This window comes from Equus asinus, chromosome 2 (assembly GCF_041296235.1).
Source record: "Equus asinus isolate D_3611 breed Donkey chromosome 2, EquAss-T2T_v2, whole genome shotgun sequence".
Classification (NCBI taxonomy): Eukaryota; Metazoa; Chordata; class Mammalia; order Perissodactyla; family Equidae; genus Equus; species Equus asinus.
The window spans coordinates 105,097,256-105,118,544 of NC_091791.1; the positions used below are offsets into that span (position 1 = coordinate 105,097,256).

Below are 21,289 nucleotides of genomic sequence, written 5' to 3' on the forward strand. Positions count from 1 at the left end.
AAGCAGGATATAAATGTGGGAATACCATGGATTTAAAGTTGTTTCCTCACTGTCTTTACTCTGATTCATATCCTTTTTAAAGTTTTTGTTTGTGTGTATGTGTGTGTGTGCATTTATTTGATCCAAGAGTTGCCTTCCTAAGGTTTTAGTAATTTCATAAGAAATCACCCCAGAACAGCTGAGGCCACCAGCTCTGTTTACTGTCTGGTTGTTTCTCAGTTGGGACGTAGGATCAGCTTGCTCAGCCCACAGTGATTCTGAGCCCCCAGTCATCTGGCTCAGTCCATTCCCATAACCCAGTTCCTTTTATTATGTTAAAGGACCTGTAAGTCCCTATCTTTTGTATAAATTTTCATTCTGGAAACTTGGTAACTTTCCCAGAAGTGATAAATTTTAAGTTTTGTGTAACTGCCAGTTCCTGATCCATTGTTTTGTCATTTTGATTTATTGAGCTTGTCTGTTAACATTATTAAAAACTTACGTATCTCCTATTATTATTTTATTTTAATTAGTTGGGCCATTTAGAAGTTTTGTCTCCTAGGAGATGAGATTGAGCCCATATAATTAGTTCTGTTCTTCAGGACAGCTGGCTAACTCATCACCTTGGAATGCAGCGTTGGACTCCCTGCTCACCTGTTTATTTCGTGTGACCATGGGCACTGTCGGTTTTTCCTAAACTTAGTATGATAGCTTGCTTCATCCAGGACTCCATTTATATTCTCCGTTTACACAGGTGGAAACAGAACCCACATGCCAAATATTCCACGTTATTATGATTATGGCAGAACAGAGTTCCCCTGACTTTCATCATTTGCACACCACTTTTACAAACTTTTGCCTTATCTGCTTACTACCTGTACCATTATTTACATAAGACTTCTCTTTGAATAAATCTACTTGTTTTAACCTAGCCTTGTCTTAAGCTCTGATAGCCATGAAACCACACAATTGATATATCAGCTTGATTTTAGTTAAATATTTTGGAAGTGTCATTAAAATAATGGCATAAATGTTGAATTGCTGAGGTTGTCCTGGTACCCCCACCACCACCCTGAACCTTCTTGCATACTGCCAGGATCCTTCATCACACCACAATTGAGGAGATCTGGTCAAAGACCACATACCAAGGGTCTCACCGCTGGAAACAGCCAAATAATGTTATTGCTTTTAAAGGATTTAAAAAACAAATCTCTCATTTTTAAAAGCACCAGTATAAGGATATCTTAGTGGTTTATGAAACCACGTACTTTAAGAACCTAATAAAATAAGATCAAAATGCATGACCTCAACAACATCTGGTTTCCTGCTCTGGTGGTATTTAAAGTGGTTCACAAACCATAAAGTGCTTTTGCCCACCATCAACTCGCATCTGAGCCTGAGCACCAGGGCTGCGTGGGCGGCTTCTTCTAGGTTGGATTGGGTGATGAGAAAAGACCCCTTGAGGAAGAGGGAACATGTGCAGCAAAGACCCGAGAGCAGAGCATTCCAGTAGAGGGAAGAGCCCCCACTGCACACACCTGGGTGGGGAGGACCTGGGTGCAGGCAAGAAATGGTGTGAGCCAGCAGGGCTGGCCTGGAGGGAAGGAGGGGTGTGGCAGGAAGTGTGAACAGATTGCTGAGGGGCCGACCATGGCCATCATCTAATGGGGTATGAATCTTGGCCATCATGGAGTTCTGAACAGGAAAGTGACTTGAGCTGATCCTCCTGGCTACTGTGTTGGGAATAATTAGATCATGAGTGAAAACCAAGACCCTGGTGGGATTGCTTCGGTCCCCCAAGTGAGAGCTCATGGAAGTTTTTCCCAGGGAGGGTAGCTGTGAAGGTCGGGGGTGGGAGGGTTGTATTCAGTATATGTGAGAGCATTAAAATTTCATTTCTTTCTTGAAAGTGTTAAGATTAAATACATTTTCTTAACACGCATATGCAGTTATAAATATTCATCACAGGTATATTGATAGATTTACTTAGATGTATTCATATAATATTATACATTTATAATTTATGATATATAATTAAGTTATATTTTCCCTTTTGAGACACAAACCCGAAACTCCTTTTTTTGGATAGAAAGAACTGGTGATTGCTTATAAAATATTTCAGTGTTTCCAGTGAACTGGAAGAAGAGGCGTAGTATAGTCTCTTCTGTTTTAGTAGTTGTCAGTTTAATTGGCAATATATCAGCATATGTTTTGAAGCCGGAGTTTTCACTATTATGGGTGACTTACAGGATGGAGGTTTGGGCCTGGGCAACCGGGTGACTCTAGATGCTATTTACAGAGATGGGCGAAAGTGGATGAAGAAGGGGCCTTGGGGGCAGGAGGCCTGGGAGTGCAGTGTGTGTGACCCTGGCCCTCTGCTGCTCTCTCCCTGCAGTGATTCCGAAGGTCACCAAGCACCTGCTCTCCAACCCTGTGTTCACCTGCATCATCCTGGCCGCCTGCATGGAGATTGCGGTGGTGGCTGGCTTCGCTGCCTTCTTGGGGAAGTACCTGGAGCAGCAGTTTAACCTCACCACCTCCTCTGCCAACCAGCTGCTCGGTGAGTCTGTTCCTCAGTCCCCCGGGAGGGCGGAGGGAGGCTGTCGTGCATGTCGTGCATATAATACTGTAAGAATTTTCTGAGGCCTGCCAAAGGGCCCAGGCTGTGCAGTTCCTCCAGCAGCAGCGTGCGTGTGGTCCATATGTAGAAGGAATTTCAAAGTATATTCTCGGGGTAAGATTTGCCCAGTTGGGTTAATTGCTAAAAGTATGCAATGATAAAGAGCTAAGATATAACATGAACGTAGCAAGAATTGTGACAGGCCAGGAAATCAATAGATTGGTGTGAACTGGAGAATATGGAGGAATATAGGATGAAGGGAGAGGGAAATCAAGGTGGATCTTGAAAGGTGAGCACGCTCTGGTCATGCCCATAAAAAAGCAAGAATGTTCTTGGCAGCATGAAACACACAGTCAGCAAACATAGGGGTTGGAAGCCGTCTGCTCCTATGGTCTCCATGCCCATGGCAGGCATAATCAGTGGATCGTGGCACTCCTCCCCACGCTCAAGCAGGGCCTTACCGTCCTTCTCAATAGTAGAGTACAGATATCCGCCTCCCATTTTTTGGAGTTGGCATGCTAAGGAAAACCAATGTGCTCTCGTGAGAAGCAGCATCACTTAGGAGGAAGATAGTCCCTCAGCAGATGAGAGAGAGGAAGGAGTCGGGAATGACTCTCAGTTTTGTGGCTTGGATGGCTGGAGGGACCATTTGTGAAACCTGGAAATGGCAGGAAAGAGTCAGATCTGTCAGGAAGATGATGAGTCCAGATTTGAATTTGCTGAGTATGAGATGCTTGTGCAAGTGTATCTCCATGATGTCCTGTGTTTGGTTGAGGGCTCAAGAAGGAGATCTGGGTTAGTTTGCATCAGCATGTGGATGGTGGTTGAGAACACGGGGGTGGAATTTCCCTAGTGTGAATGTGCAGAAGTAGAAGAGATGAAACACTCACCCTGAGGACATAGAAGAGCGAAGAGTCTGCAGAGAAGGTTAAGAAACAGCACCGGGAAGAAATCTACGGGTCACGGAGTCAAGAAAGAGATCATTCCAAGAAGAAGGAAGTGGTCAGCAGTGTGAGCGCTCAGCTTGCTCAGTGTCTGTTAGCTTTAATCACCAGGATGTCTTTCATCCTGTGTCAGGGCTGTGTCCCTGAGGTGGCAGCAGGGGAGCCCATACTGTGCTGTGGAGAGCCGCCCATGAGAGGGAAGGGATAGACAGTGACTGCAGGACACTTTGCTGAAGCTTAGCAGTGGAGGAGGGGAGAAAGGATGTGGTGGGCGGTGTGTGTTGGAGTCGACAGAGAGGAGTGGTGATGGTGGTGTTGCTAGGAAACAATTGCTGTTGTGACAAGAAAGACTTGAGTGAGTTTCTAAGCAGAGAGAAGAGAGCCAGCAGAAGGTGATTGCAGAAAGGAGGCGGAATGTGGGTGGATAGCCCTTGACAGAAGAGCTCCTCTGTTCTGAAAGCACAGAGAACGAGAAAGACATGAGGGTGGCCCCTGAGAACGTGCAGATTTTGGCTGGACGTTTAAGAGAGTCCATCCCCATAGAATTCTTTCTATTAAGTAAGAGTCAGGTCATCTTCTGAGAGGAGTGGACAAGGCAATGTTTTCTGATCTTCTCTTCAACTTTGGCCAATAAACAAATGCAGAGGTGCTAACCCATCATGAGTCATCAGGAAAATGCATATTAAAACCACAGTGAGATGCTGCTCCACATCCACCTGACTGTTAGTACCAAGTGTTGGGGAGGATGCGGAGCAACTGGAACTCTCCTCCACTGCCAGTGGCAATGCGAAATGGTACCAGCACTTTGGAAAACTCTTTGGCAGTGCCTCTTAAAGCTAAGCATATGCTTTCACTGGGATCCAACCGTTCCACACTGGGCGTATACCCAACAGAAATGACTGTGTAGTCCACTCATTGAGATATGCATATGTAAGAGTGTCCAGAGCAGCCATATGCATAATAGCTTCAAACTGGAAACTTCCTAAGTGTCTGTCAAGAGTAGAACAAGTCAATAAATTATGGCACGTTCATACAGTGGACTGTCACACAGCGTGAGAAGGAAAGAGCTTTGATACATGCCTCCATGTGGATGGATCTGACAGAGCTGAAAGACATCAGACACAAAAGAGTACATATTTATATGAGTTAAAGAGAAGAAAAGTGAATTGAGGTGGTAGAGGCCACAATGATGGTTACCCTTGGGGAAGCCAACTTGCATGGGGGACACAGCGATCCTCCTCCACTGCTGGAAATGTTTTGAGCTTTAACTGAGCTGTGGTTACGGGTGTATACAGATGTAGAAATTTATTGGCTGGTCCCTTAAGCTTTAACACTTCACACGACGTAATGTAGACAATGAAAAAAAATTAAAACCCTACGACAATGATGTGGCTGGATCACAGCACTTCTCCCCCGAAACTGTTAGAGTAGCACAAGCTTTATTTTCTCCTTTTTTACTAATAACGCTTTACCATCCACTATTTTGTAAGTGCTTCTTCCAGGAAGTATTAGCAAAAAGCAGCCAGCTCTTTAATCCCTGTCTGACAGAGTACAACGTATTTCTTTATAATTAAAGTTATAATTTCTTTGTTATCCGAGGATCTCTCAGGTTTCACCCTTCAGCATCCAGTTTCTCTCTACCTGCTGGTTTCTTTGCCACTGTTTCTTACATTTTGATTAGATCTGCACGGTTGCTCCGACGCTGGGGCTGTGTTCTATTTAAGAACAGATCCCTCAGTTTTCTATCAACGAACAAATCAATAGTTCCAAAAACCAATCTTGCCTCCTTGCGCCTGTTTCTTTCCCATTGACTTCTGTCTGTTAGAGCGCTTGGCGGGGGGGGGGGGGGGGTGGGGGGGTGGGGTGGCCTTCTCTGGCCGCCATGCGGAGAGGCAGCCTGGTGGCCCGTCCATCAGTCCAGGCAGGCAGCACACCTGCCCTCTCCCGGTGTCCCGCCTGTGGCATCACTCTCATCAGCGAGCACTCTGGAGGGCTGGCTGCAAGAGGAGCTGGCAGTGGGCCTTTAGGGGCAGAGAGGTCCTGGGAGCATAAGGCAAGGCTTGTGTCAGAAATTCCCCCATCGGTACCTCCCGCAGACAGACCTTTGGGCCACCCACAAAGTCATCAGCAAATGGGGCAGAGTTCAAAAAAGAGCAACGCAGATGATTAAGGGGCTGATGGCGTTGGTTTATGCATGAAGATAAAAAGGACTCAATCTGCGTAAGTTAAATAATGACGATGGAGTTTGGGGGAAGTTCTCATAACAACAGCCTGACTATAAAGGCTGGACACACAGCAGGGAGGGAGGGGGGAGGCTGATGATGGCTTGGAGAAAAGGTGCCGAAAGCCTGTTATTGCCATAGTTACCATCATCGCGGGTGACACTCCCCACTGTCTCTGCTAGGAAGGGAAACAAAACACAGGCCTGCTGTCTGGGCCCGGGCACGTTGTCACCAGCATTCATTCACACAGACCCAGTCTGCTCAAAGTTTCATTCATCCCGAAAATAATCCTCGTGTGCTCCCTCTGTGCTGGGCCCCATGCTAAGCACAGGGAACTGTGCTGGACTGAACAGGATGGAAAAGGTGCTTGTCCTCAGGGAAGCTGCGTCTTAGGAGGGAGAGAGGGAACAAGAAACAAAAAGACCCAAAATAAAGGAGGCCGCTTGAGATAGTGGGGAGGGCCTTGAAAACAATGCAATAGGGCAAGAAACAATAGAGAATCAAAGCTTGGAGTGAGGGACCACACTAGATGGAGTGGTCTGGGAAGGCCTCTCTGACAAGCAGAGGGGCCAGCCAAGTACAGACATAGGGCAAGAATGTTCTAGAAGAGGGACCAGCAAGTGCGAAGACTGGGGGCCTGAAAGGGTTGGCCTGTTCAGGGAGAGAAAGGAGGAGGAGTGGGTGTGGTTGGGGGGAATGTGGCATGGGGTGAGCGTAGAGGAGCACACAGGGGCCAGGTTGTGAGGATCATTTCTCTCCCAGAATGAGGGATAATGAAGTGCAGATAATCCAAGAGCATCCAATGATACAGAAATATTACATGTGTTTTGAAAAACGTGACTTGTGCCATTTTCTCGCAGAGCTCAGCCTCCCTGATTATGTTTTTCTTACCCTAATATCAAAATTAATTTGCATTCCCTTAGCACATACCAGCTGGTTGATGTAGTTGATTGACCTAGAGGTCTCCTGATTGGCAAGGCAGAGGCAGCCTCGCCTGGGAAATTGGCCATGCACAGTCTACACGGTGGATAAATGACACAGGGCGGTTTAAAGCCAAGTGTTAGATGAAGTGAATCAGAGCAGAGGAAAACCAAGCGGGAGGCTGGAACCCGAGGGCCCTTTGGTCCTCCTAAAATTCCATGAGGCTCTGAGAATCAGAAATAACAGGTTTTCAGTCCTGCTGCCTTGCAGATAGCTCTGTTTATAAGAGAAAAACAAATTTCATGCCGATTACTCACCAAGAGCTACAAAAAGTATTGATTTGATTGATGCACCTTCCTGAGAGGTTGTGGAGCTGGTTAAAACGCCATCTCCACGGGCTGGTGAGTTCCGAGACCTTTGTTTAAACAACCTCCAGACCCTTCTGCGAAGGCCTCCTTGCCTAGTGAGAGCAGGGGGCAAAAATCCGCAATGAGCGAGTGCCCTTCCTGCATACCCTCAGCAGCACAGAGAGCGCGTCACTGGTCCATGGTACTTTCCGGACATGCGCATGCGTGTTCCCACTCGGTCTGACTGTCTCTGAATTGCTGCCACACCAGCTGTGTGTACTTCCCATGAGGCTACCCGACTCAGCATGAGTGGTGTATGCACTTGGACTCCTAATCACTGAGCTTTTCTTTCTGTGAGGTCCCTGAGGGCAGATCTGAGGCCCTTAATGGAGACTCGGGGTGCTGTGGAGGAAGTGGCCCTGGGTGACGTCACGGGGGATTCTGTCTACGTAGGGCTCAGCCTCGGGCCTGGCCCCCATCCGTCAGCGAGGCGCCACCCTGCTTCCCCTGCTCACAGGTCCTGGCCCTCTGCTTTCTCCCAGGGATGACTGCGATCCCGTGTGCCTGTCTGGGAATCTTCCTGGGCGGTCTCCTGGTCAAGAAGCTCAGCCTGTCTGCCCTCGGGGCCATTCGGATGGCCATGCTCGTCAACCTGGTGTCCACAGCTTGCTACGTCTCCTTCCTCTTCCTGGGCTGTGACACGGGCCCCGTGGCTGGGGTTACTGTTCCCTATGGAAACACGTAAGTCCCAGAAATGCCTGTTGCCACCCCTGCCTGCCCAGAGACCCCAGGACTCTTCCTCCGCGGTACATCAGTGGAGCCAGCTGTGTCCCTAGTGACCAGGGGCAGAGGAATTGATGATGCCCCTGCCTCTTCCTCCAGGGGTCAGAGAATCAGTGTGAACCTTCTGGGCAGAGAGGACTGAGCGTTCCCTCAATGGCTCCCTCCCAGGGTGGTCAGGAGAGCGCTGGGGGGACCATCAGACACTCACTCCCCAGGGTACTCAAATTACTACTTTCGGCATTTAACTTTAGGAATGATGGGAAGACAGATAATGAGAATAAATTTTGTGTTAAAATGCAGTTTAAAATAAAAGACAGAATAGACTTCAACCATTCCTTAAACTTGGAGAAGCTATCATTAGACTCACATAGTAATTACAGGGTCTGACCCATGATAAGTATTGATAAGTGTGGGAGGGAGAGAGGTGGGGAAAAAACGGAAGGGAGAGAAGAAGGGAAAGAAGTTTTGGTTCTTATGGGCCACTTTTCTTATTTCCTAGTTATTATCCCAGGACTTTGATCTAGAGTCCACTCCTAATGACCTGTAAAGGGAATTCGGGGGAGTCCTTATAGATCCAGCGTCAGTAGCTGTCCCCTTTTCTACATGCGACTTGGAGGCTGCCTTGGGAATCCAGTCTGGAGCATTGAGGCTGCTGCCTGGCTGGCCTGCAGAATACCAGTTTCTCTCCACACCAATCTCCTCCTCCAGGCATGCCACCAGGCCTTCTCCTGCATGCAGTTAAGCCAGAAGATTCACTGGAGCCAGGCTTATCTGCCCCCTTGCAAGGGCGAGCAGGCAGAATGGGAGAAGACAGGCAGAGGCAGCTGTCTCTAGATCCCTGCACAATCCAGGCCCCATATGCCCCTCATCCCTGTTCCCATCACCACAAGGGCCTCTTCCAATCCCCACCCCACCCTAGGCCCCAGCTCCTCCCTCTCCAAATATGGTGCCCTCTGGTTTGGGTATGCCGTAAATAGCAGTGTTTGGAGATAAAGCCCGCCAGCCCTTACCGTGCCAACTCGCAATTAGTGGACTTATAGTGGTTCAAAGCACAGAGTTTTGCTGTAATAAAGCTATTCAATAAAAAAGAAAAAAGAAAAGCTGAGGGCCTACAATCAAGCACTAAGTCTGCCAATATTAGCAGAGCTCCAGTCCCTCCTTTTACCATCTATGCATTAGGCACGTTTGGGCAGGTGACTCAGCCTGGCTGTGCCAAAGTTTCCTCCTCCCTGAACGCCATGGGCTTATACTGAGAATTCATGAAATCATACACGCAATACACAAATGATCAGATATCGCCATCATCCTCTTTATTATCGTGAAGTGCTCCGAGCCCTGGGAGGTTTAGCTGACAATAACGGGGCCGAAGAAGACTTTTTCTCTTACAGCACGAAAAGATACCTGCTGCATCCTTCTGCTCTGTGCAGTTTGCTTGCTGTCAGTAACTGTGCCTTGAATGGTGCAGAAGAAAATTTAAAATATCTTGGTGTTATTTTTCTCAAGAAATTGGATCAATCAAACAGGCAACAATTATTGAAGCCAGTCTAGTTGTCGTAGTGTGTTAGCATCGTGAGGCCTACAGTCTGCTGGGGAGGACTGAGACACAGAGACAAGGACTACCCCAGACTGTCCGTCTGTCTGAGCTGGGCTTAGTTGTTGGTGTGTGGAGGGGGGAGTGAGCCAAGGCTTCAGCAACCAGGAGAGGCGTCAGGGAGGAAGTGGCCCTGAGCTGAGCCCCGTTTGCTGCCAGTCCAGAGGGAACGTTGGTGCCAATGGTACAAAGCTTCTTCCTCCTTTGGGAAGACGAAGAGCCCACCCAGCCAGCCGCCCAGCCTGGCACCATGGCGCAGGGCACAGTCCGCACAGCTCTCAGCCGTGGGGCTGGCTAGTCCTTGCAGGACGGGGAGGGCTCAGATTGGAGGAGGAAGAAGAAAGGGTGCCCGATGACTCACCCCAGCAGAGGGCTGGCCCTGTGGGGGGTCCTCTTGGAAGCCGACCTTTCTCTGATGGGCTCCGTGTTTCCTTTCTTTTCCAGCTCAGCGCCTGCCTCGGCCCTGGACCCCTACTCGCCCTGCAATAAAAACTGTGAATGCCAGACCGATTCCTTCACTCCAGTGTGTGGAGCAGATGGCGTCACCTACCTGTCTGCCTGCTTTGCTGGCTGCAACAGCACGGTATTGGTGATTTTCTGACGGGATGGGATGGGGCAGGGGCCTCAGGCAGCCAGAGTAGCTTAAAACCCAAGGTCACGGCCAGGAGTGGGCAACCACGCGTGTTCCGTACTTTGCTCTCCTGCATTGTGACTTTTTCCTCAGCCTCTGCGCTGTCTAGTGGAGGATCCACCATCAGCAGGATGCGAGGACTGCAAGCCATTCAGGCCTTCTTGCTAAATCAGATACGTTTCAAAAAGCGTATTGAGCAGCTGAAAGTAAAAATTCAGAGGAAGCTGTACGTATGGAGCCAGAGAAAGAGATTGTGATTTCAGGCACTCACAAAACATGTCAGTGGACTAGGATGACTCTATAGGTAGTGAGCTCCCCATCAACAGAAGTATGCAAAGTATTAAGGAAGACCTCTTCCAAACCTGAGACTATCTGATACAAATTCAGCCTCTTCCCTCTTCAGTTCCTTTTGCCTTTTTCCTCCCAACTGGATGCCTCCCACCTTTTTTCATCCTCCCACTATACTTTATTTTTGGCTCTTTCCTCCTCATCTCCTGCCTGGACCAGTGCAGTAGTTGCCTAACTGGACTCACAGATCAGAATGGGTCCCTTCTGGTCACTTCAAATGACCCTTTCCAATGCTGCTCTATGGACTAGAAGATCTAGGCACTGAACTGGGTTTGTATGTGTCTGTCCTCAGTCATTCTCTTCAGCTGTACCTCCTTTCAGCTTTCCCCACGCAACATGTGTCTTTTCATACTTCTCCCTCCAGTTGGATAACTCCTACTTAACTGTCAATACCCTACTCAAATGCCCCCTCCTCTGTGAACCATCCCTTCCCTCCTTTATTTTGGGGGTTCCTCTCCTAGAGGCACTTGTCTCATTTCACTGCAGCAACATGCCAACAGCGTTCATCATCTGCTCTGATCTGTGAGCTTCATGAGCCAGCATGGGCTCCCGGAAGTACTCCGTAAATGTCCAGGAACACATAGATGAAAAGGAAAAGAAGCAGAAAGCTGAGTGGCTGCTTTCAAGGAATTTAGAGTTGAAATTGTTTCTTTCCTCCCTTTCCCACAGCCTGTATCTTTTAGGAACAGTAGTTTATCTGAAAGAAGAAAAACTGATCATTTATTTTCATTTCCAGAGATTTCATTTTTCCTTGCTTTTAACATTTAGATTCCTGGCCAGTTATTAGCATTTTTCTATAGAGAAAATAAATCCCTGCAGGGGGCAGATGGGGAGGAATGGATTTTTTAAATTAGATGATAAAGCAATTTCTTTATGTGAATGGAAATGATTTTTTAAAAGGGGACAGGGCCTTGAGAATGGCTTAAATAAAAATACAAGCTATTATTTTTCATGGCAACAATTTTCATTAACATTTTAATATCCAAAAAGTTATAAGTCATTTTGGGTTATTGTCCTCTGATAAGAATTAAATTAACTCAGTATAGGCTAACGTCCTAAGACCAAACAAGTCTCTATTCCAGAACATTCTCTGACCAAAAAATTGTCTTAAAAATTGCATCTCGCCTGATCTTGCAAGTCCAACCGTCTTATTGAGTAAGAGCCTAACCAGGCCCACGTTGCTGCCAGCAAGCTGGAACAGCACGCTGTGGAATGCAATTATTCACTGGCGGGCTTCTCCGTTTCCCTCTGTACATGTCATTTGTCCCCAGACACCTGCCTTTTCTTCACATTCCTGGAGACCTCACATTGTCTGCTGGGGTGCAGGCAAAGCGAGGGGCTTATTCCCCTGCGATTACAAAGCAGAGATTGAGACCCCCCTGGACCAGGGTGAGGAATGGAAACAGCATTCCGTCCCCATGGAGACAGTCTCTGGATGCCCTGGCTTCCAATGGGTGGATGAGGGATTTGGGGACACAGAGCCACGCGTATCCTGGAAAGCAGCCCTTGTGACAGCCTTAAAAACAACCACGACCGTAAAACTTGCAACAGCAGTAAGCTCCTTCCGGAGCCTGTGTGGGCCTTCCACGTGTCACTCACGGCCCACGGAGGCTTGGCCCAGAGTCAGAGGAATCTCAGGCCACCATCCAAAAATGAGCAAAAAGCAATTGCAATCTTCTAAGTCTCTGCTGCAGTATTTTGAGAAAAAGCCAAATGGTGGATTGTATTCTTGGTACGTTCCCTCTCCGCTTCTCTCCCTCTTTCCTTCTTGTCTCCAAGCGCTCAGACAGACTCTTTACGAGCTGGAGGCTTCCTCCTCTCTCCTCCCTCTTTCAGCTTTTCGTATGCACTCCTTCACCATCCACTGAAGTCCTCTGTCTTTCCAGGTGTGAATCCAGCCATTGTGCCCTCTGCCCGCTGGACGTTATCTCACTAATCCTCACGACAACCTTGGGAAGGAGGTCTAGGTCTTACTATTTTTTTTTTTTTTTTTTTTTTTTGAGGAAGACAAGCCCTGAGCTAACATTCATGCCCATCTTCCTCTACTTTATATGTGGGATGCTGCCACAGCATGGCTTGACAAGCAGTGCTAGGTCCGTGCCCAGGATCCGAATTGGGGAACCCCGGGCCAGTGAAGTGGAGTGCGTGAACTTAACCACTATGTCACCAGGCCGGCCCCAGGTCCTACTTTTATTCCCTGATTACAGTTTTGTCACTTGCCCAAGGTCACACAGCAGAATGTGGTGGAGTTGGCATGGGACCGTAGGGTCTGTCTGGTGCCAAACCCAGTGTCTTCCTCTGACTCTGTGACTTCCCTCTTTAGGATCCCCACCTTTTTCCTACCTGAAAGAACCTCTTCGTGCACACACCCCACAGTCAGGCCATTCTGCCTTCACAGTCTGGCCCTGGCTGCCTCTCTGGGCTCAACCTCCCTTCTCCTTCCACCTCTAGAAGAAGGACTTGCTTTGTGGAACTTCTTGGGATTCTCCCAACACACCCAGCTCTCCCTTGGCTGTGGGCCTTTGCACATGCCGTTCTTTTTGTCAGGGATGGTCTTCTGTCTCAGCCCTTCACATGCATAGCTCCTCCTTATCCGTCATGCTCAGCCTCTCCTCCTCTGTCACTGAGAAGCCTCGTCACTTCCTCCAGGACTGTGTTGGTGCCCCTCCTACAGAGGCCCCCGGCACCTGCTGTCTCCTCGCAAGGCTTTTACCTCACCTGATGGAATGGCTCCATTACTCCTGCATCTCCCTCACTAGGCTCCAGCATCCAGGGATGGGGTTGCAATCCCAGGACCAGCCATGGCTCTGGACAAAGGCCCCAGACTTCCTGAATGCCCAGCCGGAGACCCCCTGCTGACCTCAGAGTCCCAGAGAGCCACGGGCCATAGTACCACTCTCTCGAATAGCAATTGGCAGGCGGGTGGCTTGGCTGGTGCAGATTTCAGTCCTAAAGACTCAATCCTTAGTTGTCTCCCACCACTTAGAGCTTCCATCACGACTTGGAAAATTTCCCGTAACTCGATTAGATGTGAATAAGTCACCCATGAAATAATTCTGATTCTAAGGAAATCGGGTTAGCGTGAGCGGTTTCCTGATACTAGACTTTGCTCCCCCCTGGTTGGGGCTTTTCTTCGTATTTGCTTTCTTCTTTCCTAGCTCCTGGAGTGATGGCAATGGAAGTTTCCAGGATTGCATTTAATATGCGATTTCTAGTTCTCCTCATTGCATATGACCAGGAGGGGTGACAAAAAAAGATTGCAAGTTAATTTTGCAAGCTTCCTTTGGCATGAATATATTGTCCAGATTGTTGCTGTACCTTTCACTCTCAGGAGTAATTATTCCAACAGAAAGCGTGTTGGTATGCTGCTGACTGACTGCTGGAAGTTGTATCCTTTTGATGTGCTGAGTAATTGACTAAAAAAAAAAAAGCTTATATCAGCCACCAATAGAACGTTGAAAGTCAATACAAGTCCAGCACAGTGGTTTGTAGGGGACTAGTGATAGACGGGTAATCTATCCCCCCATCCAGGCAACAGATATTTATCGAGCACCTGTTTGAGCAGAGCCCCGCGTAGGTTCTATGAAGGGGAGGGAATGGCCCCATTATGGCCGCATGCAGGCAGCTCGTCATTCAGTGTCACAGGCCTCAGTCCTAGCTGCACAGTAGAATCACTTGGGAGCTTTTAAAATATGAGGCCAGAGCCCCACCGTCAGAGATTCTGATCTCCTTGTTCTGGAGTGGGACCCAGACGTCGGTTTTTTTTTTTTAAACTCCCCTGAGTGTTTTTGATATGTAACCAAGGTTGAGAACCACTGTTCTAGTACCAAGTTTCTCAACCTCGGCACTATTGACCTTTTGGGCTGCATCATTCTTCGTTGTGGGAATGTCCTGTGGAGTGTAGGATGTTGAGCAGCATGCCTGGGCTCTACTCACCAGATGCCAAGAGCAGCCCCCTCCTCATCTGTGAAACCACCAGTATCTCCAGATATTTCCATAGCTCCCTGTGGGGCGCAGCACCCTTCCTAGCTGAGAGCCTCTAGTAGAGGGATGAGTTCTTAACATTTTGTCTTTCTAGAAACAGGTCAGCATCTAGCTGACATCGAGCATTCCTCCCTCCATCTCCTTTCCCCTGTCACCATTATTGTGTTCACCCCCTGTAGAAACCAAGCCGGAGATGAGAGGTGCCATGTCAGCATGCGACAGCCCAAGAAACAGACTGGTTGCTTATACACCGTGTCTGCCCTGCAGATGTGGTTACAGTGGCCTGAACCAAGGCTTCTGGCCTCTGTAAAGTTAGACAATGACTAACGTGGTACCTGCACACCAAGTGGCTGGAGCTGAGAAGAGGCTGATCCTTTAGACAAGATATTTGATCTCCACTTAGCCACAGTCCCCACCACTGGCCACCCCTTACACCTGGATTATTTGTCTTATCTGTTTCTTTTCTGACCCCCAAAGGTTTGGAGTTTGTAAACACTCTCTTATAGGCTGACCCCATCTGCCAGAACTGATTTAAAGTCTGCACTCATCCAGGGGATGGCTTGTCGAAGGGACTTGTGAATATTCTGAAATCAGGCCCAACTGGGCTCTCTGTACCTATATCTCGGGCCCTGGGCTGTGCATTAGCCATACAGAGATGAGTACGGTCAGGAGCTCTTGTTTACTGTGAGATGAGATGTACTGTGCTCATAGTTATGTACAAGGGGACGTGCAAGAGCCGCAGCTCAGCTGGCCTTATGCCTTACAGGATAGTGTTGTGAAAAGAACACATTATAAAACAGTAGACAGTATAGATTATGATCCCTTTAGTGAAGAAAACGAAAAACCTAAATATTTATATGTCCTTGCACGGAAAAAGATTGGAAGGGTAGATAGCCAACTGTTCATAGAACATTCTCTCTGGCCAGGGACTGAAAAAATCATTTTTATGTATTTCTTTACACTTTTCTGTATGTTTCTAAATTGTCTAAGATGACCATGCATCCCTTTTCCAATAAGGAGAAACTTTTTATTTAAAAAAATCTGGTGTGAAAGGTTAGCTGGTTACATTCTAGTAGAAGGCAACAGATACGTAGAGAAATTAGTGAACTTGCAGTGTTATGCCTGCTCGGGGAGGAGTTGGTTCAGGGCGGGTGTGCCCAGAAGGAGGGAGCGTGGACATTATTCCCGGGAGGAGGAACAGGGGCAGGGCTGGACCCTCGTCGTCAAGGATGAGTGGGTATTTCCCTGGTGGATGGGCATAGAAGGACATTCCAGCATGGGAATGCGTGTAGGCATAGGTGTGGCGCGGAGGCTTGAACCTCGTGATGTGGGTGAGGGTTTGGTGTGGAGTAGGGAGAGAGAAGGATAAAGGGAGAGACCCAGGGGCCTGCTGTTCCTCCTGAGCTGCAGCCACATTCTTCCACTTCCGTGCTCTACCCACCACTCCCTCCCTGAGATGGCCGGAGCCCACAGCGAGCCTCGCTGCTCCCCATGAAACAGCCCCTTCCTCCCCTTAGGCAGGAGATAATTAAGGCTCTGACAGTCTGACAGGATGTGCTGTGGCTCGTGCAGTACAGGTTAGGGGGGTGGAAGGTGGACAGAGGTCTTGCTTTCATCTGTGAATTTTTCTCCCTGGCCATTATCCTTCAGCCGGCAACCCTGCAAGGGAACAAGGCAGCACATCTCTTCTTGCAGTTTTTCAATATCCCCTTTGCTCTGAGGCGTGTGGGTTGCGGGCGGTGCTCTTTATGATGAGCCCTGAGGTCTCTGCCTGGAAATACCAGCTTGGTTTGGGCCAATGAGGTTAAGAGATTCTAAGCTCCAAGAAGACAGTAATAAATGACAGGAGAATGTCTGAGGAACTCCACTGAATCATGAAAGAATCCGTAGATGGCCAGGACACATAGGAGTATGTTGTCATTCAAAGGAAGATGTCTCAATCTATTGTGGTGGTGTCACCAGTCCCACGACGTCTCAGTTATTAGGATGTCATGCACAAAGGATCGAAGATGGAGCAGACAAAAGCAGGACAGAGCACTGTGTGTGTCAGCACTCTTTCTGGCAAACTCCCTTTCTGAACTACAGGCCTAGGGCCCGACATTTCATAGAAATTGTCATTTCTTCCTGATAACTGAATGCATAACAGAAGGAAAAGCAAAAACAGTGGTCCCAAATGTTGGGAGTGACTCTCTACCTTACAAGTTCACGGCAGGCTCTTAATACAAATAATATCATCATCCCCATACCCAGCCCCTTGGAAAAGTAATCTTTCAACCTAGAAATTAGTTTTATTTGTACAGTGAATAGGAATTGATTCGTTGGTGTTGAATGTTGGGGGGAAGAAAACAACTTTATTTGCCAGTATTTTTGAAACACTGCTAACGAATATTTTGTTCTTACAATATGAGCTGTCAAAACAGCATGCTTATGATTTCCTTCATCAGTAGAAAATGAGCCCGAGATTCCGGAGAGCAATTTTTCTATTTTTATGATCTCCAGCTTTATCGTAATTATTTATCCCGGTCACTGTATGCGAATAGAAACATTTCTCGATTTAAATTAATGACTGAATACGGAACAAGAGTACCATTTTCAATAACTGTGCTATTCTTCTTTCATTGATTTCTTCTTTATTTTTTAATGTTCTCGAGTTTTAAATTTTCTTAAAAGATGATACATTGGTGTGGTTCAAAACTCAAGAAGTGTAAAGAGGAGGGAGTGGAAATTCTCCCTTCCATCTCTGTCTCCCGTTCACCCACTTCTCAACCCACCAGCCTGCCAAATCGGTGATCACTATTAGTAGTTTATTGTTTATATCCTTCTAGATTTTTGTAATGCACATATAGGGCCTTATTCTGTACCTTGTTGCTTGTGGGTTTTTCTTGTTAATAATCTGTCTTGTAGGTCTTTCCATACTGGCATATAAAAAGCATTCTCATACCTTCCTTACAGCTATATAATCTTCTATTGTGTGGCTCTCTCGGGATCTATTAACCAATCCCTATTGACGGGTGTTCAGATTGGTGCAAAATTTCAGCTCTTACAAACAGCAGTGTGACTCATACTCTACTTATGTCCTTTTGTGCCTGGACAAGTCTGTCTATAGGATAAGTTCTTGTCGAATTTACAAGACAGTCTCACTCTGTCCTCTAAGTCACCACTGGTTCCAAAGCCTGTCAGGCCTGTTCCTCTGTGAGCACAGCGGTCCTCTGATTATCAACATGAGATATCAGGGAACACTTACTTCCAGTAAAACTAGGTCCTGCCGCCTGATGTGTGACACTGGGCAGAGAACTCAACTCTCACGGAAGCAGCGGGGACTGCATTTCCATCCAGAGAATGGCTGACTGGGAAGACATTCCTTTGAAACAGGATGGAAAATTGGATATTTGCCAGGTCAGGGATCATAAGCTCATCTCCTGGAGCCTGGTGCTCTTTCTTAATAGTTACGCATATTGGGGGCTGCCCAGGAAAGCACTGGGGCATACCACTTCATTCAGGCCGTGGGATCTCCAGGCAGTTTTTGTGGTCCATCTGCTTTTTGGTCAGGCAAGACAGTACCATTGTATACAGACAGGATGAGAATTAGAATCGCAGCCTCTATCATGTCCTTAACTAAAGTGATCGTTCTCTCATACTCAGTTTCTCTATTTTCAAACTTCCTACTGCTCAGAGCTTTTGCTGGTCTAGGGGTTCCCATTTAGATGCCCACTTAATAGCAGCTGAAGGGCTGTCCCTCTGCTTCCTTTTCCTTTGGGATGGTAGTATGAAACCCTGTTGGTGGAAAGTCATCTCTTCTGATTACACACCCTGGGAAGAAAAACTGTATGGTTCTTCCTGCCACACTCGGACACCTGTGTGGAAGTTTCTTCTCTGACAAACGCCTTATGCACCCAGAGTCCCCACAGCTCCTCTAGCACAATAGCCAGGTCCATCTGTGCTCTCTTGTGTTGCCTCAGCCCAAATAAAGGATGTTCCCCATCCTTGGCCTTATGACTGCAGGCTAGCACTTTCACTTGGATTCTCTGCTGGAGGGGTCCCAGGAACATCCCAGCCTCCCCCTCAGGCTGCAGGACTGCCTGGTGGTTCCTGTTCACTGTGTCGGATGGGCTGTTCTAACTGAAAAGGAGACCCATCAAGTCTCTGCTCAGATTACTCTGGCTTACCTCCTCCCCAGCCTCGTTCACGGCTTTTCTTGAATAAATTAAATCTGAATGAATAAATGCAGATTCATCTAGAAACTTTAGGGCATCCATCCATTTCCAACCTTTCTCTTCGGCGCCAGCAAGCCGACATCTTCACTGGTCACATGCCCGTCTCTCGCTTCTCTTCTGGTGTTAATAACCCCAGATGCCTCATTCCTGTCAGGTTGGTGGGGGCTGCCCCAGCGCATTTTTGTCCTGTCCCTAGCTTGTGTGTTCTCACCTGTTTCCCCTCTGTCTTGGCTGCAAATCCCACGACAGTTTGATCCTGCCATGTCCACTCGCTCCATTCGCGGATGTTGGCTTTCTGAACACATTCGCCTCACCCAGACCAGACAGGGCTGCGCGATCACTGTGTTAGCCATGGTCTGAGATGAAGATGTCTCGTTTTTATCCCATTCCATTAGCGCCATGACCACACACCTCATCCAGAGTGGATACATTTAGAGGTGGTTTTCCACTTCCTAGAGCAGAGAGGGGCCAGGCGGTTTCCTCTTATAGCAAATGTAATGCATTTGAGCCATAGCCTAGGGGTGGGGCAAAGATCTAGGGCTGGGAGTAAGTACCAGTTCCAGATTACTTATTGAACTGAACAAAACTCACCATCACACGCTTCATTCACAGGGTTCTGGCTCTCATCACTCACTCAATACTCACATCACATTCCTGAGAGGCTACGTGAGTTCCTAGGGTACTTGACTAAACAAGGCCATAGCCATCCGTGAGGGGCCTGGGCCTCATTTAAGCCTGAGTACTCTGTGAGTGCGTGTGGGTGTAAGTCCCCAGTCCCAAATCTCTGTTTCCTCACAGGCTGCTGCAAGAGTCAGAGAAGCATGGGAGTGGTTTGAACTAGGGCAGGGTTTGAGGGAATTTGGGATATGGTGAAATGAATGGGACTTGAGGATTTATTCATTCATTCAATAAACAGCTATTGAATCTCTATCATGAGCCAAGCCCTGTCCTCTGGAGCTGGGGATAAAGGAGGGAGCAAAACCACACTGGTCTCAGTCCTCATTAGCCTTAGAGTCATGAGGAAGATCGATTTGACGTAGGAGTAAGGGGCGGTCCAGATTTACCACCTGGTTTCTATAGGGTTCCTAGGATACCATTTCTAAGGCAAGATATGTGGAGGGAAAGGAGATTGGGGCCAGGAGTTGTGTATCTGTCAGGGTTCAGTCAGGAGAACAGCACCCACAAGTATTTTGGAAATTCATGGTTTAGTATAGGAATCAGAGCTTACGTGAACATGGAGGAGTTGGGGAATTAAGATCTGGAAGAAGTGAGATGAAGGATCAGAGAACAGTTATTACATCACCAGAAGCACCAGCTCAGGTGAGTAAGTCAGGGCTTGTGGGAAAATCCCAGGAGGCTGAATTCATATGGCTGCTTAGGGGAGGATCTGGGGAACCATGCCAGCGGGCCTGCAGCCAAGTCAGTAGGCGTGGACACGGGCCTCTGTCGTCAGCAGGGTCGGCAGAAAAGAGGGTGGATGCAAAGGGGTGCTAGGGCCGACTGGTACCTTATAGGCAGACACCTCTGAGTATGTCTATCCCCATGTCTGACTTGAGAGTAATGGCCTCTGCTTCACTTCTACCTTCTAAATCTCTCCCACGTTCCCCTCCTGTCCAGCTCTCATCCATGCAGGGAAGGGAGTTCTGGGGAAGTAGTTCCCAGAAACCATCATCTGTACGTTCTGTGGGGAAAGAAAAGAAGGAAGAGAGGGCATGGGACGGTAGTGCCAGGCTGATGGCACAGAATCCAGCACAGGGCATTTGTTCCTGGATTCAGTGTTGATCTGTCAACGTGCTCAGAGTCTTAGGCGAGGACGTACCACGTGGGTCTGGAAGGGATATGAGCTAGAGATTAAATTTAGGGGAGTCGTCAGAGGGTACATAGATGGTGAAACAAATGGCATAGATTAGGGCAGAGTGCAGAGTGAGAAGGGAAGAGAGTCCAGACCAGGGCCCTGAGGAGCACCAGCATTTTAATGTAGGAAAGGGGAGAAGGTACCATCAGTGAAGGTGGAAAAGGAGCAACTGGAAAGGGAAGAAGGAAACCAAGGAAACCGGGAGAGTGGAGCCCTGGAAGCCAGGGAGGGAGTGGTCCACGGGCGTGCACTCCTGGGAGCTCCAGTAAGAGAGAAATGGATGGTGGGGTCAGGATATGGAGGCCACTGGAGAGCTTAGCACAGCATGATCCATTCATGGGTGTGGGGACAGAAGCCAGCTGGAGTGAGGTGAGAGCGTGGCCCATGAGGAAATGGAGGTAGCAAGTGTAAACAGCTAGAAAAGTTTGGCTGTGAGGTGGAGGTTGGGGAGGAGGGAGCAGTTTCCTCTCCCAGGCAGGGAGAGAAGTGGCAGTTTAAGTCGTAGTTGGGAGAAGACCTGCTTCCTAATAAAGCCTAGGGAGACTCGTTCCTGTATGCATTCTAAAACCGTCTGCTGAGTTTTGTCTGCCGTGTCTCAGTGCTGTGCTACGAGAGGATGCTCAGTGAGGTATGCGTAAGACATTTTCTTATCCCAGGAGCACAAGGTCTCCTCTGGGATCAGGGCAGGGCCTCTGCAGTGGGGTGTGGAGCGTGCCTTCGCAGAGAGACGTACTGGGCTCACGGGGCCTCACAGAAGGGGACTGGAGCCTGGGAGGCCCGGCAGAGGGAGGTTTCAGCACTAGGTTTTGAAGAAGAGCTAGGAAGTCTCAGGCAGAGGTACATGGAAAGG

General features: G+C 48.1%; 1 protein-coding gene across 2 annotated transcripts in view; it reads left to right on the top strand.

Annotated features, from left to right (window-relative positions):
• The window catches only part of SLCO3A1 (solute carrier organic anion transporter family member 3A1), a 288,987-nt gene that overhangs the window by 241,689 nt on the left and 26,009 nt on the right, over positions 1-21,289 (top strand). For both annotated transcript variants that reach the window (XM_044761768.2, XM_070495863.1), the window contains exons 5-7: positions 2,375-2,539; positions 7,576-7,774; positions 9,852-9,990. In XM_044761768.2, the coding sequence (XP_044617703.1) occupies positions 2,375-2,539; positions 7,576-7,774; positions 9,852-9,990 (503 nt within the window). The remainder of the gene's footprint in view (positions 1-2,374; positions 2,540-7,575; positions 7,775-9,851; positions 9,991-21,289) is intronic.